The sequence below is a fragment of the Callithrix jacchus genome, chromosome 3 (genome assembly GCF_049354715.1).
Source record: "Callithrix jacchus isolate 240 chromosome 3, calJac240_pri, whole genome shotgun sequence".
In the NCBI taxonomy this organism is placed as follows: Eukaryota; Metazoa; Chordata; class Mammalia; order Primates; family Cebidae; genus Callithrix; species Callithrix jacchus.
In genome coordinates, this window is record NC_133504.1 from 180,343,731 (window position 1) to 180,361,095 (window position 17,365).

At 53.8% G+C, this 17,365-nt stretch overlaps 2 protein-coding genes across 2 annotated transcripts; both read left to right on the plus strand.

Moving 5' to 3' along the window:
- Window positions 1-399: 399 nt before the first annotated feature.
- Window positions 400-2,617, plus strand: LOC103792120 (uncharacterized). Its single transcript, XM_078366076.1, has 2 exons — window positions 400-620; window positions 759-2,617. The coding sequence occupies exons 1-2, from the start codon at window positions 400-402 to the stop codon at window positions 1,357-1,359; spliced, it is 822 nt and encodes a 273-aa protein (XP_078222202.1). The 3' UTR covers window positions 1,360-2,617.
- A 1,017-nt stretch (window positions 2,618-3,634) lies between these two features.
- Window positions 3,635-7,853, plus strand: NKX3-2 (NK3 homeobox 2). Its single transcript, XM_002745973.6, has 2 exons — window positions 3,635-4,715; window positions 6,163-7,853. Exons 1-2 carry the CDS (start codon window positions 4,250-4,252, stop codon window positions 6,696-6,698), a joined length of 1,002 nt encoding a protein of 333 aa, XP_002746019.1. The 5' UTR covers window positions 3,635-4,249; the 3' UTR covers window positions 6,699-7,853.
- Window positions 7,854-17,365: the final 9,512 nt, after the last annotated feature.

Here is a 17,365-nt window from a genome sequence, read left to right on the forward strand (position 1 = left end):
CTGAATTTTCTCTTTGATTACTTTAAATCCGAACGAAGCTCCTTTTCCAATGAATAATGAGTAATTAGAAATCGGTAAGGTCTATAATGGGAAACAATTAATAAGTCTGAAGGTTAATTAGAAAACTCGATTCGCGTAGAAAATCCAAATGGGTTTGACATCAGACAGAGCCTGACTTAAATCCTGACTTAGCCACTTACTAATAGGAGTCACAGTTTCCTCATCTGTAAAATGGGAATAACAATGTTTTCTACTCATTCCAGTCCCTGCGGTGTGTACATTCAATGAAACAATAGGCTTTGGTTCCTAGTACACTGTCAGTGAGCAATTTGTTAACTATCTTCTATATTATAGTCAGTTACAATACAGCCACTCTCTGCAGTCTGATATATTTGGACCATGTGCATGAAAAACCCTGCAGGGGGCTGGACAACTCAGGAACACAGGCACGGGTGCCCGACGCTTGGGATGCTTAGGCCGTTTGGAGCACCCTCGGGGGTCTGCGGACTGGGACCGACGGTCAGTGCTGGGCGCGACCTCTGCCTGGACCTGGCTCTGGCGAGCCTGCAGCGCCCCCGCCCCCCATTCCCCGCCACACATACTCTTCATTTGCTCACTCAGTGAAGCACTGGCTTCAAGAGGGCATCGGGTCCAAACCCTCGTTTTAAAGGACTGGAAGTTAAAGAAGGCAGGTGACTTCAGTCAAAGTCACTGGCGTCTGAGAGACGAGCCCCGCGTGGCCTTTCGTTGCTGGGCAGCAATCGGTGGGCGCGCCCTCCGGCCGCTGGCGTCAGGGAAGGCGGCCCAGGGCGCAGGTGGCAGGCGTTGAGTGTGAGGCACGCGGTGGCACCGCCAGGAAATCCCCTGCCGACTGGGCCCCCCCGGGAGCGCGGGCACCTGCGCAGCAGCCTACGGCGCGCCCCCGAGGGCCAGGGCTTCCCCTTCCCCGCCCTCCTGGCTTTCGTAGCCGAGTCCCGCTCTCCGCCCGCCGCCCGCGGAAGCCTCACCGCACAGCAGCTTCCCCAGACCGGGCCGTTTCGGGGACCGGAGGGCGCAGCGCCTAAGGGGACGCAGGATCCAACTGCAGAGGAGGAGCAGGAGGAGGGAGGAGGACGAAGAGGAAGGTGTGGAGAAGAAGGGGAGGGAGGCAGAAGAAAGAGAGGCCGAAGACTAGGAGAAAATGAACCCGGGGAAGCCGAGGGGATGCGTCGGGGGAGCAGGGCGCGGACGCCGAGCGAGCCCCGCGCCTCTCAAAAGCCTCACGGGCCGCCCCGCCGGGCCGCGCCGCTCCGCCGACTCCCAGGCCGGCCCAGGCCGGAGCGTGGCGCCGTCGTGAGGTTGCAGAGTTCCTGGAGCTAACAGCTGAGCCCGAAGGAAGTCGCCCTCGATGAGCACGAAGCGGGGCCCAGGCACGCCCGCGAGGTCGCGTTAGGATCTGCGGTCCTCCGACTGGCGCTGGCCTGCTGCGCCTTCGCCACACACTCCCACTCGGGGCCTGGACTCCGCAGTGACGCCGGGTATTTCTGAGCATCTGACCACCTCCCCTCCCCCACAGCCTTTTCGTTCCCACCCAACCCCTTACTAGGAGCAGCTTCTAGTTGCAGCTCAGGACCCGGGGGTTCACCCTCTCGCCAAGCACCCAGCTGCCGGCCCTGACTACGGTCACCCGCAGACCTAATGGTCGGCTAAGCACCGCAGTGGCCCGAGATGACACCAGGAGCCTCCCTTGCTGTGCGCTTCCGGAAGACTCGGAAAGTCTTTCTCACACTCCTGGGACACAAAAATACCCGACAACTCAAAATCGCCGAACCACATCTTTTCGTGCTTTAAAAACCTCTGCCCAAGCCTGTGGCAGGAGCATATCCAACTGTGATTTGGACTTATTTTTAAACATCGAATTGAAGGGAAGAGGGGAGGGATTTGCAACTAAAGTGTAGTTTTTTTCAAGCAAGTCTTTACATAGACCCAAACCTACTCTAGTACTCTGCCATGCAGCCCCCAATCATCTCTGCCTGCCTTTATGGTTCTGATCTCACTCCACTATTAGCACCAAGTCCTAAACCCACAAAGAGATAGCTGTGCCGGACACCAAACCCACGGCTGCCCTTCCCCTACCTTCCAGGCAACCGGTGTCAAATCTCCTCCCTGTGGTTCCCAAAATCCCAGCCTGGGGTTCGGAGAACGATAATTTAAATAACATAGCGGGGAGGAGAGGACACACAGTTTTGAAAGATGGTAAGCATTCAGCTGTGTTCCCTTCTGCGTCCTTACACTTGCTGAGCACTGACCCCAAATTTAAACCGCGTTCCTTCAATACTGATGTAATTGTAAAGAGCTATAAAGGGCAATGACCTCTTCAAGTGAGTGTTTCTTTCTCCAGGTACCCTACAAGGTCTGCACAAATCGAGAAAGCATCATGTAGCTGAAATGCTGAAAACTACAGATGCTGCAAAACCTCATTCTGAGGCTGAAAACTATGAATAGTGGGTGTATTTCCTCCTGCTGTGCAGAAAAACAACAACCAAAAAGAAAGCAACAAGGGGAAATGTTATTTATTTTAATGATACCAAAATACCAGTCCTAGCAATTTATTAAAGTAAAATCATAGTCCTTTAAACATATTTAATGGTTCAAGTTTGTGTATTTGGCGTTAACCCTCTGGTAAAGTTTATGGAGAACAGTGAAGTACGTTAATTGAGCAAATTTTATGTTAAAAAAGGAATAACAAATTTAAAAATGTTTTTATGTACCCACAATATTTGTATTTCTTAGCTTGGTTCCTCTTATTACATTTCTTCTTTTTTAAAGAGCAAAAAGTGTTGTCACTTCTGGATCACTTTATTAAGGTAATTTCTAGGTATACTTTTAAGCAAACAAACATATCTATTTATAATTTTATTCAACGCACAAGTAAGAGATTAAAAAAATGAAAGTTTTTTTTTTTCTTCCTGATACAAAACTTAACAAACTCCAATTAAATTCAGTATTGATCAGCCAGGAAAACGACCGTAAAATTTACAGAAATTCTCCCAAAGATGCCTTTCAGTCCTTCTCCTGACCTTAATTCTTACACCATTTTTTCTAATTCCTCTATAAAAATCGAATCAAATCAAAGACGGCGAGGAAAGAAAAATATTTCTATAGTGATCTTAACTGATTATTTCAGCAAAGAGCATTAGCAATGAGGTATCTGCGAAACTGTAGGGAGAAAAAAGTATGCATTTTGTTCTTCGTGTTTATGATTCTTCCTAGAGAACAGAAACTACGAGCATGATTTATGGAACTGCATTATCTTGGATTTTCTCCGCAGATTTGACTCAACTTATTATCAGTGTTCTATTAAAGTGCTGGAATAGGTGGATAGATCTGCAGAGTAAGAAACGTGATTTGGGGTGGATGAGCCTCCCAGTTGCTGGAGGGTGCTTCGAGGACCAGGCTTAGGAGAGAAGGGGTTAAGTCAGACCCTGTCTTTAGCGGCGCAAAGTGCCCAGTTTTGTCTGTTAAAGTCGACGTCGCCCAACTGGAGCCAGCCAATGCACGGCCGGGAGCTCCCGGGCCAGCCCAGTGGAGGGGCGTGGCCTGAGGCTGTCACTCAGCAGTGAGGAATGACACCCGCGCGGGAGGGGGGCGGTACAGTGGAACGCAAGGGAAGGAAAGAGAAAAGAAACAGATAAAACCCGGGCAGGGGGTAAAAAGGTGCCCCGTGCCTCTGGGAATCCACCGCGGCCGCCACCGCCGTCCCCGCCGCCGCCTGGGCTGGGCTCCGGAAGAGCCTGCCCAGTAGGGCAGGGGAGGACGAGCTAGGAGCGAAATCCTGCAGGCGAGGAAGGGACAGACGCGCAAAGAAAAGTGACTCGGGCCGCGCGCCCCGGCGGCGCTCGGAGGGGACTGCAGCCGCGGAGGGGCCCCCGCCAATCCTCCTCACGTCCCCCGAGGGGGCAGACCCCGGCCCACCCCTAAGGGCGAAAAGGGATGAGATAATCCAGCTGAGCTGCGCAAGGAGAGCGTCTGGCTCTGGATTCTGGGGGAGGGGGTCTCCGGGCGGGGTGGGCCTCTGAGGTGGGGGTGAGGGTCGGCGCAGATCCTGGGACGCAGTGGGGCGGGGGTTGCTGGGCCGCGCAGGAGTGGGCGGCTGCGGCCTCGCGCACCCGGCTCACTCGCGCTACGGCCGCCGGCGCTCTCCGTCCAGCTCGGAGCTGCTAGGCGCCCCAGCTTCCCGCCCAGCCGGCCGCTCCGGCCCGCGGCGCAGATGGCTGTGCGCGGCGCCAACACCTTGACGCCCTTCTCCATCCAGGCGATCCTCAACAAGAAAGAGGAGCGCGTGGGGCTGGCCGCGCCAGACGGGCGCCCGGCGCCCGGGGGCACAGCGGTGGCTGCGGCTGCGGCACCCGCTGTCTGCTGTTGGCGGCTCTTTGGGGAGAGGGACGCGGGCGCGCTGGGGGGCGCCGAGGACTCTTTGCTGGCGTCTCCGGCCGGTACCAGAACAGCTGCGGGGCGGACTGCAGAGAGCCCGGAAGGCTGGGACTCGGACTCCGCGCTCAGCGAAGAGACCGAGAGCAGGCGGCGCTGCGTGGACGCGCCGGGGGCCAGCGGGGCCGGCCTCGCGGGGGGATCCTTGAGCCTCGGCCAGCCGATCTGTGAGCTGGCTGCTTCCAAAGACCTAGAGGAGGAAGCCGCGGGCCGGAGCGACAGCGAGATGTCCGCCAGCGTCTCAGGTCTGCTGCGGATTCGCGGGGATGGGGGCCGGGCTGAGGGGATGGACCTGGAGGGCAACCATGCCGAGTGGGGTGGCTGGCTGTGAGCACCCCGCGCCCTAGGGCTCGGAGGCTGGCCAAGTCAGGAAGTTCTACGTGCTGGCGCAAGCTGCTCTACTCCTTGGGAAACTGAGCCCGGGAGGGACTGGAGGAGCTCCTCAGAGCCCTGCGTCCCGTCCCGGGGGGGAGGCCTAAGACGTCCCGGGCCCACGTGCAGTAGACTGGGTTGGAGAACCGCTGCCCCCTGCATTCGGAGTTCTTTGAGTTTAGTTGCCAGTGCTTTCTGCCGTCTGTCCCCAAACCACCAAAATCAGGGAAGCAGAAAAGCGTGGGGTTCAGAGACCTCAGATAGCCAGTGCCTTAGCTCTGGACCAGAGACCCCGCCGACTCAGTGTCCCAGGGCCCGGCCCCACAGTAGATGTATATGTGGTGAAGAACACCTCGGAGTGGGCCCGAGCTGCGAATCTGCAGAACTAGAGCTTTAGGGAAAGGGCTGGTGTGGCTTTCTCAGACCCGAGGTCTGGGAGAGCAGCCCTAGGCCAAGGATCCCGGAATGGGCCTTTAGTTCGTGCTGGAGGCAGGAGAGAGGCCTCCTCAGCCGTGGCCTGGCCTGTTCTGTGGTCTGGAAGATCCCGGTGCCTGCCCTAGTTGGGTGCAAGCTTCTGTAGTCTCAAGCAGCGGGGAGCGCTGGACCTTTCTGTTGGAGTGCTTCGGGCGGGCGGGTAAGAGGCTGAGAAGCTGGTGTGGGATTAGGGTCCCAAACCTCGAGGCAGGCAGGGGTAACCCCCTCTATTTACTCTCCAGTCCATCCTCTCATATCCTTGCGAAGAGGAGAGGAGCCCATCTAAGGCCTTGGCTCAGCCTATTTCCATGTCCCTCACAGCAATCCCGGGCAAAGATTCTACCTACCTTTGGCCCCTGGATCCGCCTCCACCTTCCCTTACCTGCACCAGACCAAGTGTGTGCTGCGAGGACGCGCGCGTGTGTGCGTGTGAACTAAGTGTGGGGAGGCGCTTGAACCCAAGCAGAGAGACGGAAATGCAGCCTAGAACTCCAGTGCTCAGCGCTGAGAGCTGGGAGAGCTTTCGCGGATGCTCGGGTCCAGTGCCCCAAAGTTACTGAGGGGAGCCTGGGGCCCAGAGAAGGTGGGGAGCTGGTCTTGACAACAGAGCGTTGGCGCAGCGGCTGAGTCAGCCGTCCTCCTCTGAAGAGGCCTAGATCGGATACCCAGTGGGGCAAGATTCTCAGACCGGCCTCCTGGGCCCAGGGCCTCCCAGACCTCCGCTCCGATGGAGTGGGATCAAAGTGTATTCCGCCCCACCCCCCGTGACCCCTGCAGTTGAGGTCCGGCCTCACCTCGTCTGTGGCGCTGACAGTCTCTTGTTTCTGTTCCCACCGGGGTCCGCAGACGACCGCAGCCCAAGAACCGAGGACGACGGTGTTGGCCCCAGAGGTGCACACGTGTCCGCGTTGTGCGGCGGGGCCGGCGGCGGGGTCGGCAGCGAGCCGGCGGGCGTCGCGGAGGAGGAGGAGGAGCCGGCGGCGCCCAAGCCACGCAAGAAGCGCTCGCGGGCCGCCTTCTCCCACGCGCAGGTCTTCGAGCTGGAGCGCCGCTTTAACCACCAGCGCTACCTGTCCGGGCCGGAGCGCGCCGACCTGGCTGCGTCGCTGAAGCTCACCGAGACGCAGGTGAAAATCTGGTTCCAGAACCGTCGCTACAAGACCAAGCGTCGGCAGATGGCCGCCGACCTGCTGGCCTCGGCGCCCGCCGCCAAGAAGGTGGCAGTAAAGGTGCTGGTACGCGACGACCAGAGACAATACCTGCCCGGCGAAGTGCTCCGGCCACCCTCGCTTCTGCCACTGCAGCCCTCCTACTATTACCCCTACTACTGCCTCCCAGGCTGGGCGCTCTCCACCTGCGCGGCCGCCGCAGGCACCCAGTGAACCGGCCTGGGCTGAGGCCGCGAGTGATTCCCTCGCCCCGGCTCCCGACCGCCGCTGACGGCTGTAGGCTGTAGCCTACACGGGGCGCCCCGCCAAGGGGACACCCGGAGGTGAAACCCAGCCGCAGCTCCGGTTGGCCAGGACGTGTGCTCTGGCAGCTAGGCTGAGTCTGCCCCGAGGGGGCGCCTTTTTCTAATTCGAACAGAGGCACCCTATGGCCTAGGGGCCCTGATAGCCACAGGCCTGGAAGCCCCTGGACTCTATTTATTATCACGACAATGTTGGAGTTGAATTTGGATTCGAATTATGTCTGCCTGGGGGTGGTGTTTCCCTGAGCGGGAACTCCTGGAAACCACATAGCCTGAATCCTCGGAATTTCAGGCCTGCTGGGAGCGTCCTGCACTAGGCCACACGAGTTCATGGTATCCATGCTACCAATCTATGTGTATCTACATATCTTTTATTTTTGGAAATTGCGTTTGTAACCAAGGGGTGCCAAACCCTGGCAGTCCCAGGCACACCAGGCCAGGGGTTGATTTGAAACGTGAAGTTTTAGGTTTTCAGGCCCTCCGCTCCACCCCTCCCGTGTGTCAGAGCTCGGGTGGGGGCGCCCGATTAGGGTGCTGAATGTAAGGAAGGGAGCCTCCGAGCGCGGTGCAAACCGGGGGTCTCACACCTTCCCTCTCTGAAGCCCAGGTCTGCGCCCAAGCAGGAAGTGCCTGGGAGCCCTCTGAACGAGGAGAGCGCACAGCCGGGCAGCCCTCTGCAGAAACTTTTCTTCAATTTCTTTTTATTTGTTTAAAGGAGGTTAAGACGTGCAGCACTTTTCAGTTGTTTGTATTCAAATGACGGTTATTTTTGTATTCAATGTGAATATCCCTGGCCAGCCTTTGCATGGCGCCCACCGCAGTGCCGCCTGGCCCTCAGTCTCTACCTTCCGCCCCCTGCAACTCCTGTGCTCTGGCCCGGGACTCCCCTCTCTGCCCCTCACTGACCCTGAAACAGGTCCTACCTGTCTTGTCAACCTCGCCGCTTTTCGCCTCCTTAAGGGCACTGTGCACTCAACTAGAGATTAACTGTAAAAAGATTTGTGAAGTTTGGAAGCTCTATTCGCTGTATTTTTTCTTTAATTTATAAACTTTTAGTTTAACTTGCCCTCTGGACGCCGTGTTTTCTCTGACACTGTCACTTTCCGACTTGGGGGGAACCAGTAAGGAGGGCTGGAAATAGCTGGGACCTTTACAACCTCTTTTCCTTGGACCAAGGATGCTTAGTCTCCCCTGGAAGCATCCCTGCTGCCCGCCCACTCCTCAAGCACGGTGTAAACCTGGGCAGCTCAGAGAAACCATGACTTCGGGGGCTTTGCAGGAGTCATGGATGAATCCCACTAAATCTGGGAACAAATTGCTAGGATTTTTCCCCATCCTCCCGTGAACATTGGTTTCAGAGCCTAGTAAGACCCCTCGGTTGAAGCCCGAGCCAGTGACTCATCCCCCATCCCAATGTACTGACCCTTTCACCTCCCCTTACCCTACCCCAGCTCTCTCTGCTTTCGATTTGAGGAGCATTTCTCTACGTTATCTAGTCTTTAGTTTCAAGAGTGGTTTAGTGAAAACTCCAGCTAAAATTCTAAAGCGATTAGTTGCAAACCAGGCTCGAATAACGTGTCTCTCGGAGAAGGATCACTTGCGAGTTTACCACAGACAGGTGCAATTGGCAGTCTTCAAGGTTTCAAAGGGCTTCCCCGCAGTTAATGACATGGCGTCATTTGATCCTCAGCGAAGCTCACCGGAAGAGCAGAAAATGAGCAGGGCACCAGTTATTTGTAACCCATTTTGCAGATGATCATACCTGGCTGGAGCTCCCAGACTCCCCAGAATGCCACGGATTCACTGGGGCTAAATGCTCACCTTCACCAGCCGCTCGCTCAAGCCTAGTGCCCAGCTAGCAAGGAAGAGTTAATGCCACGTTGCGGGCATTGAGGCCTCCAGTCTTCGGGACGGAGCCGGGAAACACCAAAACCCAGGCTGCGGCTTCTTTCAATTTCACCTTGGGCCGAAAGCTCGATTAGGTCTCCGCTGCGGCGGCGACTTTTCCCAGCTCCCAGGCCTCCGAGCTTTGGTACCCTAAAGACCTTGGTCTGGGGTCTCGCAAGCCCTCAGACCCACCAAGGCAGAGCGTGGTGCCAAGCGTTTTACAAAATGATCCCCGCTTCCGGAAACAGCAAAATGTAAAGGGAGAGGAAAAGGACCTCGGGATATGGACACTCCCACCAGGTCCCCAACTCCAGTCCAACCACCTTCCATATGCTTCTTGCAATCATCTCGTTTCTTTACAAAACGCTTTAAAATTCTATTTTAATTTTGCAATTAATCATGAATGTGTTTTCCTTGTAGAGAGTTAGAACATTTCCGATAATCCCAGAATCTCCTTCCTTCCCCTCCCCAGGGATCACCACTTACTGAGCGGTTTTTTAAGAGGAGGGATTTTCTCCCTTTCTGAAAAGGCAGTTGCTTGTTGCTGCGTCTTAACTTGGCAGTTTGTTCTCCATCTTTGCTGATTGGGCGGTGAGAGAACCAGGGAGTGTCTATCGAGTAGGAAAAGGCACGGAGGTCCCGGTCGCACCCCGGCGGCTCCATCTTCCAGCGCAGACTCCACCTACCCTGCGGACCCGGGCGCCCCATCCCTTTCTCCCACTCTCCGGCCCCCTGCCTGGGCCGGCTCCGCCGGCTGGCTCTTGCTGCCTGGGGAAAATGACTCAAATGAATTCAGTTTGATCCGTACTATGGCAGTTTCCCTACTAGCTGTCCCGCGGTTTGGGTTGGAGAGAATGCTCTGAGGTCTGATTCTGGGAGCTGGAGGCGGCCTTCGGGTCCAGCTTCTCCTCCGAGGAGTTCTGGCCGCATTTCGCGACCCAGACAGGGTCTTTACTTGGGTCTTCTGCCGCAGACGCGGCTGCGGGTGAAAATTTGGACTATTACGTTTTTCTTTCTTCACTTTCTTTTCCTTCTCCGCTATCCTCTCGCCGCCTTTCTTTCTTTCTTTTTTCCTGTTTTATTTTATTTTATTTTATTTGGAAAGATGAGCATTCCTGCTCCCTGCCCGCCCTGTCTACTCAAGGGTATCTTCGTTCACCCACTGCCGGCATCCCTGGCTGCTCCTCTGAGCCCTCTCTGCCTTCTCTGGGCCTGGTCGCCCAGAGCAGTGGCAACCGCCACCTGGGCCCGGTGGACCTTTGGCCTATTCATCATTCTCAGTCCCTCTGGCGCTTAGCGAATGAATCTTGAGCTGGCCTTGGAGATTTTCGAATTCGATCCACCCACTGTACAGATGGGTAAACCAAGGCAAGGGGAATGGCTGGGAAAGGGGGCGAAACAGGCTATGACTTGCTCTGAAATTGATCCCAAGGATTCAGGTCGAGCCCACAAATCTTACTCCCAGCAGCAAATTTGGGATCAACCAACTGCCAAATGTGGCTGATGGGTCTGGGTGTGGGTGTGTGTGTGTGTGGGGGGGGGGGGGAGAGAGAGAGAGAGAGAGAAAGACCGAGTGTGAGTTTGGGGATGGGGAGGAAGAAAGACCTGATTTCCTGCCCTAGCTAGTCCCAAACCACCTCTCATTTCTAGATATTAGGTTTGAGGGGCTCTCGGATCCCCAGAGAGTATCGTAGATGAGTAGGGATGACAGGGTGAGTTGAGATTGGGTTTCATTTTAGAAAATAAATGGCTTAAAGGCTGCACCGAATCCCAGCATCTTCACTGCTCCCCCACGCTGGGAAACGGAAGAGGGTGACATTGACACATATTCAGAAGGTCGTAATCGGGCTCAACCACGAGTGCCTGTCCTCTGAGCAGGGGCTCAGCCACGTCAGTATCCAGAACCCTGAGAAACTGGGCCCGTGGAATAAGGACATCTGGGGGCTTCTGAGGAGTGGGGAGTGTGCTGAATGCCGGCTCTTGCTTTCCTCTCCAAGACGCCTCTGGAGCAGACTCCGGCAATGGCACATCCCATAGAGGCAGAAGTTCATCCTGGGTCTTCAGAAGTCCTGGCAAGCAGGGGTCCTGGGGCTCTAAATCCCTAACCGGCCGCTGGAGCTCCGCACCAGCCAGGCCAACAATCCACTCTTCTCTACCCACATTTCAGTCCGTGTTTGGGAAGAAAATGTGGAATCTGGCTTTCCCAACGCAAAGTCCACGAAGTTTTACAGAAAACCTCCTGCGCTGCGGAGGGAGGGAATATGAGCAACAGAGAGAATCAGACATTTCTAAACCGGGAGGCTGGTGAAGGAGCTTCTGGGCCCCAAAAGAGGAACCGGGGTCGTTTGGGCAGCACTCTTTACCAGAACCCAGGCAGATCCGAACAAGGGTCCAGACAGCTCCCGGGCACAGCAGGGCTTCCACCTTGCAGATCACCAACTTCAGCCTGCCAGCCACCTTACTTGGCAACCGAGCAGAACTGCGTGGCGACTGCAAGAGACGGCAAATTGTTGATGGCGCTTTGTAAGTCGGAAAACGCTGAAGGTGGGTAGCTACGCCGTGGCTGTACACGATCTGGACCCACCGCTGCTACAGAAGCCAGCGAGGTGGGTGAAGGCCCGACCAGAGCCTCGAAGGAAGCAGCAGCAGAGGCTTCTGATCCCAAGGAGGACTGGAGGAACAATCAAACAATATTTAACAATAAGAAGAACAACAACAAAAAAAACAACTCCATTCGTTTGGCTGGAGTGTTACAGGTGATGAGCTTCCAAATCCTGTTAAGATCCGGTTGGCAGAGGCCCCCTGTAGCCTGGTGCATATGACATCCATTTTACAATTAGGGAAACACAGGATCCATGAGGCGATGTAACTTGTCCATGGCCACAGGTCATTTCGAGGCCAAGTCGTAGTCCTTCAAAGCCCCGAAGCATATTTTAGGATTTCAGGTGGCAGGGTAGATTGTCCTTTCTGCCAGCTTTGGGTCTGGAGTGGCCAGATCACAAAAGTGTGCAAGCATTTTGAAAACGATTAAACACTGTGCATCCCGTATGGGCTCATTATTATTGTTACCATTATTATTATTCTGAACTTCTGGGCAATGCTGAATTGGCTGACGTAAAACAATCTGCCTCCAGCTCCTGCAAGTGTCCTGTAGGTTGCTGAGCTTAGGGTCTCTCAAAGGTCTAGAGACCCTGGCCTCTGTCAGTTTTTGCTCCCTTGATACGTTTTAGAAATGAAGCAATACTGAAGTAGGGTTGCAAAAAATTGTATTATAAATGCTTACATCATCTAATAAACTGGGGGTTTTGTAGTCACATACAGGAGTTATTCAACATAAATTGGGTTGTTCAAATTATTAAAGCATTTATAAAAGTTTGATTCCCAGGGCCCTGCAGGCAGGGGTGGTCTGGTGTAGGGTATAGGTTTAAGTTGAACCATGAATGTCTTTTAAACATATTGGGTGTGTATCTGAGGTTGTGCCTCCAGTGAAGAAAACGTCAAAAGTCTAAATGTGGGGCAATTCGGGAATGTAAGAACTGGGCAAAGCGCCCTGCAGCCCCCACACTCCACCCTGAGTCCTGCCGTTTCGGGATTTTGCTTGGAGGCGGGCGGGGAAAAGTAGGAGTGTGGCTTTTGGCCGACCCAGAGCCGACCCGGAATCCGCGGCCACTAGCGAATGGCACCTTTCTGTTCTGCTGCAATGTACCGGTTTAAAGGGAACACAGGGTAGCTGCGGGGGTGAGGGTGTCACCTTCCCTTGAGACTCCCGCGAGGTAAGCTCCCTCCTGAACTTAAACGTCTCCTCCAAGCTTGCCTGAACATGAGTTCTCCAGGCTCAAAGCCCGCTCTCATCCGCTTTCCCTCCTAATCCATACCCCTGCTCGCAGTCCTTGGTGCCTCCAGCCGTCGCGTGGTTTGTGCTCCCGGGGAGCCCATAGCGCCTAGTCTCCGCAGCCCTCAGGGTCCCCTGCGAGCGCCAGCATTAATCCGCACCGCTTCTGCAATCGCAGCTTTAAACTCCCGGCGTGAGGATCCAGCGCTGGGTTCTGTGCTGCGGACCTGGGAGCTTCTTGGTGAGTCTTTCTATCTCAGTCCCGGTCCGCTTCTTTAGCTAAACTCAGCCTCTTTCCCTAGGACCTTGGTGTGTACCCTTGCGCCTGGGGGAGGATGCACTATGTGGAAGCTTCTCTGCTGCCTGCACCCTGGAAGGTGGGACGTGGTCAAATCGGGCTCAATTACCCCACAGGTCCACAGTGTAAGGCCATCTGAGGACCTGGGCTTCTTAGGCCTGAGGCAACTCTGCCACTGACTTGGTCAATTTTAGGCAATTAACTGCTTTTCTCTGGGCCCCTATTTTTAAAAAAAGTTGTAAGACTCTTGGGAAACGTTTAGAGTTCAGACTCACCTCTGGCTTGAAGTGGAGTAAAGGACAACGACTTTCTACTTTAAATAATGAGTCGTGCCTTTCCTGAGCACAGTTTTTGTTTGGACGCCAGGATGGGGAGGTGGTTGAAAGATTTGGGTCTCCCCAAGTTGCTGCCCTGCAGCCCTCCCCAGGAAGGTCACTATCTTTGGGGCTCCGCCATCAGCCCTCCTGGGCCTGAGCGGTCAGCTGTTTGGGAATGTCCAGGTTTTCCTCTGGGAGGACTTCTTCCAACTCACTGCGCTCCTTAGGGAGAAGGCCTGAGGCTAGTCCTCCTCTGTGGCCGCACTAGTCTCCTGAGAGTTCCCTCTCCTTGGATGAAAAATGAGTTAAGACCAAAAAAAAAAAAAAAAATGCCCCAAGTGGTTTCTCGCCAGTGGTCCACCAGAAAGTGAGGGTGGGCAGCTCACTGTAAAACGAGAGCCAGTAAAGTGGCTCATTTTTAATAAGCTCATTAACATTTTTGAATGGTTTTCCTTGTGTGCAAGGAGGCCTCCATGGGAGGCACGGGAGAGCTGGGCAGCGGGGTTATTGCAGGTGCACCCACGAGCACCTGCAAGCTGTGGTGCCACCGATTTCGGCACAAGGGACCTGGCCGGACAGGAGTGGCTGGGCAATGCCCACAATGCCAACTCTGGACCTGGCATCCTCATTGTGTGCAGCAGGCAGGACTGTGGCCATCCGAGGTTACCAGGCTGTGTAGGTTCAGAGGTCGCTAAGAAGCTTGGGCGACTATGTAAGTGGCCCTGAATTGTCCCTGAAGTTTCCAGGGATCAGCAGGCCAGGGGGTTGTCCTGGTCTACTTCCTTTTGGCTTGTGTTTTTGGAAAGGGCTTCAATGGATTTGAGGCTCTTGAGAATTAAAAAACCAAGTAACGAAACTTCTGCTCAGCGGACGGGTTGCGAGTGTTTCTGCCAGTGTCAGGCTGCAGAGGGAAGTCCTCCACGGGCATCCTGGATGGCAGGCAGAGCTGTTGCCAGGGTGACCCGACCCCCAGGAATCACTCTTTGTGGAGGAGGCCGGGACACTGCCTGTCCTCCTCTCCAGAGAAGTTGAGCAATGCATCCTTGGACCCTTGGAGTGCCTGAGAAAGGAAGCTAAAGACACACCCACAGGTGGTGAGAAAGAAAAAGGCTTCCTGAGGGCAGAGTAGATAAGAGAGAAAGCGGCTGCAGGGAGGACCTCACTTAGCCAAGTTCTCCCAACCTTTTGGGTCTTGATTTGCAGATCTTAGGTCTTTACTGAGTCGCCCACTCCCCAAATTTGAGCTAACAGTACCTCCTGAGTAAGTCCCAGGGTCCCGGCCCTTATCACCTGGGCTCAGAGTTGGGCTCTGTTGATATCTGGCCTAGGGGCCTCTGGGAATACAGGGATGGGAACTCATGCACTTACCACCAACCCAGCGCACCTAGCCCTGGCTTGTTACTTTTTGGCCTCCAAAACATCCTGGAAGAACTCATGAATAAGGGCACGATCCTTCAGCTTCATTTATGTCTGTTCCCAACACACCCTTTCCTATCTAACCCTCTGAGGGCCTGGAGACACTTATAAAACTGGTGTGGGGGCGGGAGGACCAGTTGGCACTCTCCAAGCCTGGCCAAGTTCTCACTCTTGTTCTCCTGGCCTGCTGGGGGCGGGTCCTGGGGGCAAAGGCCCAGTGCAAGAGGCAGGCTTGTTTCTGGGTCAAGTTCCCCAGCTTCAGTCCTCAGAATTTTTCCTGGTGGGTTTCCCGCAGTGAGCAAACCCCACCTGCCAACATCTCATACTTGACGGCATTAAAATACACATTAACTTCCCATGACCAGCTAAGGGCTGAAAAACAAGGGCCCTGAAAACACACTCTCCATTTCAGGTTCACTTTGGAAATGGTTCAGTTTTGAAATTGGAAAGAAACTGTGGTACAGTGTCCAGGCTGGGGTGTGTGGAGACACCCTGGGAAAGGTTGTGGCTGGTGGTGGAGTGTGGGGACTGTCGTGGGTGGGGATGGGAGGGGGAGGCACGGGAGGGGATTCAACCTTTTGGGTCCTGGCAGAGCAGCTTCCCTAGGATGCTTTGTTGAGGTGCAGGGGCTTAGGCCCAGCGTGGGGATGTGAGCCTATGGCAGTGTTGATTGTTGGGATAGCTGCTTTCCCACAATTGCCCTTGCTCTCTGGATTTCCAGAGCAGGGTTTGGCACATACTAAGCATTGAAATGTTTTTAGAGGAAAGATCCCTACCTAGAGTGTTTTATGTTTCAAGAATGGATCCTCCACTGCCACTTCTTTTGAGTCTGAAGGCAGGTAGTATTCATTCCCTGAGGGTCAGAGGAGCAAAGGAAGCTGATGACTCCTCCAGGAGCAATCAGCTGGAAAAGCTGAACCCAGTGACTCAGGCCTGATGTCTTTTTGAAACTGCAGAAGGGGAGGCAATGAAAGCTTCCTCCTGAAAAATCTCCATTGAAACAGAGGTGGACTTGGAGCCAGGCTTTCCTGAAGACCTAGTTCACAGTACTTTGCTGAAGAAATGAATAGCCCCAACAAAGATGGGCTACTGAGAGGATTACACGCTCCTGAGTAGTTGGCACCACCAAATACTTGTAACCTAGCTGATAATAAGTTTTGCAAAGTTAAACAAGGACATGAGCTGGGCACGGTGGCTCACACCTGTAATTCCAGCACTTTGGGAGGCCAAGGTGGGTAGATGGCCTGAGGTCAGGAGTTCGAGACCAGCCTGGCCAACATGGTGAAACTCTGTCTCTACTAAAAATACAAAAAGTTAGCTGGGCATGATCACAGGCACCTGTAATCCCATCTAATAGTGAGGCTGAGGCAGGAGAATCACTTGAACCCGGGAGGCAGAGGTTGCAGTGAGCTGAGATTACACCATTTCATTCCAGCCTGGGCAACAAGAACAAAACTCCATCTGAAAAAAAAAAAGGACATTTAAAAACAATATATCTAGGAAGATGGTAAGAGGTTGACAGAAAGTGTGGATTGATTATAACAACAACCCAAACAGTGGGAGGTCAGCCCCCACTGGAAACCTTCTTTGAAGGAATAGGTTCTGTGTATCCCAACCACAGCTGCAGTTGTGGTTTAAGAAGAAATTCAATATATAGTTTTTTAAGGTTTAGAAAAGAAATACATTGAAGGGAGCCTCATTTTCCAGGGCATTCCCTCTGTCCAAAGGAATCTGCAGAAGAATTTTTAAAAATAATTATTTCCCAAGATGTCTAATATTTGATTTATAATCATTGTTTTCCATGAAATACTGCCTGCAGTGAGGCACTTCCTAAATATACTTGTCTCATTTAGGAGAGGCTTGAGTCCTGCTGCCAGGAGGACTCAATAAGGAGAATGCCAGCCAAGCACACACTGAGAAGGTGGCCACAGGATGCAGGAAGGTGAACTGGAGTCCTGTCCTTTCAAAGGTGTCCAGCCAGTGGAAAACCTCAACAATGAGCTCTGAGGAAATGTGCAAACAGAGATTTCTTTAGAGAGACAAATCTTTGTTGTGGAATCCTTGTCTGTTCTCTCTTTTCTTCTCTTTGCTCCTTCATTTATGTAGTTGCTCAGATACTCAGCAATAGTAATTGAAAGCCTGTACCAGGGTTGCAGAGAAGAAAGATCCCTGGCTTGGTGGAGTTTACAGTCTAGTTAGGGATAAGGAATGGCGGTGCCAAAAGAAAAATAAAATACACTGTATTAGTGCCTGTGAACACACTGTATTATTTTGGGAGTTAGTGAGGAAGGTCACTGGAATATCAAATATTTGTAAGAGCGCTTTTAGTGGGTGCGGATACTGAGGCCATGTCACCGCCTCTCTGTCTCCATGTCTGCCTTCTGGGCTTAGTCTCTGTCCCTCTGTGTCCCTGTGTTTCAGTCCTGATTCACTGCCTACCAAAGGCAGAGCAGTGAGGGCAGAGGCCAGGCCCAGGCTCTGGGTGCTAGCCGTTGCACTCCAGCCTGGGCAACAAGGCTCCCACCCGTTTCCTTCCCCGCCCCCTTTCTTAACAAAGTCTTCCAGGGTCTTGTGGCAGGTTCGCCTAGGCACTGAATGAACTTTTTAGCACCAGGATGCTGGCGGCCTCAGAAATGGGATCTGAGGTCCCTATCGCTCAGAGACGAGGGAAGCTAAGACGTTTCTGGAAAGGGCTGAAGGCTGCTTCTCCTTCTCCCTAGGCAGCAAACCTCCAAGCCTGTGCAGACCAATCACTGAATCCCGGTAAGCAGCGCTTTATTTAGCACCTAATCTCTTTCCTGCCCTGCAGTAAGTGCTTTCCATGAATT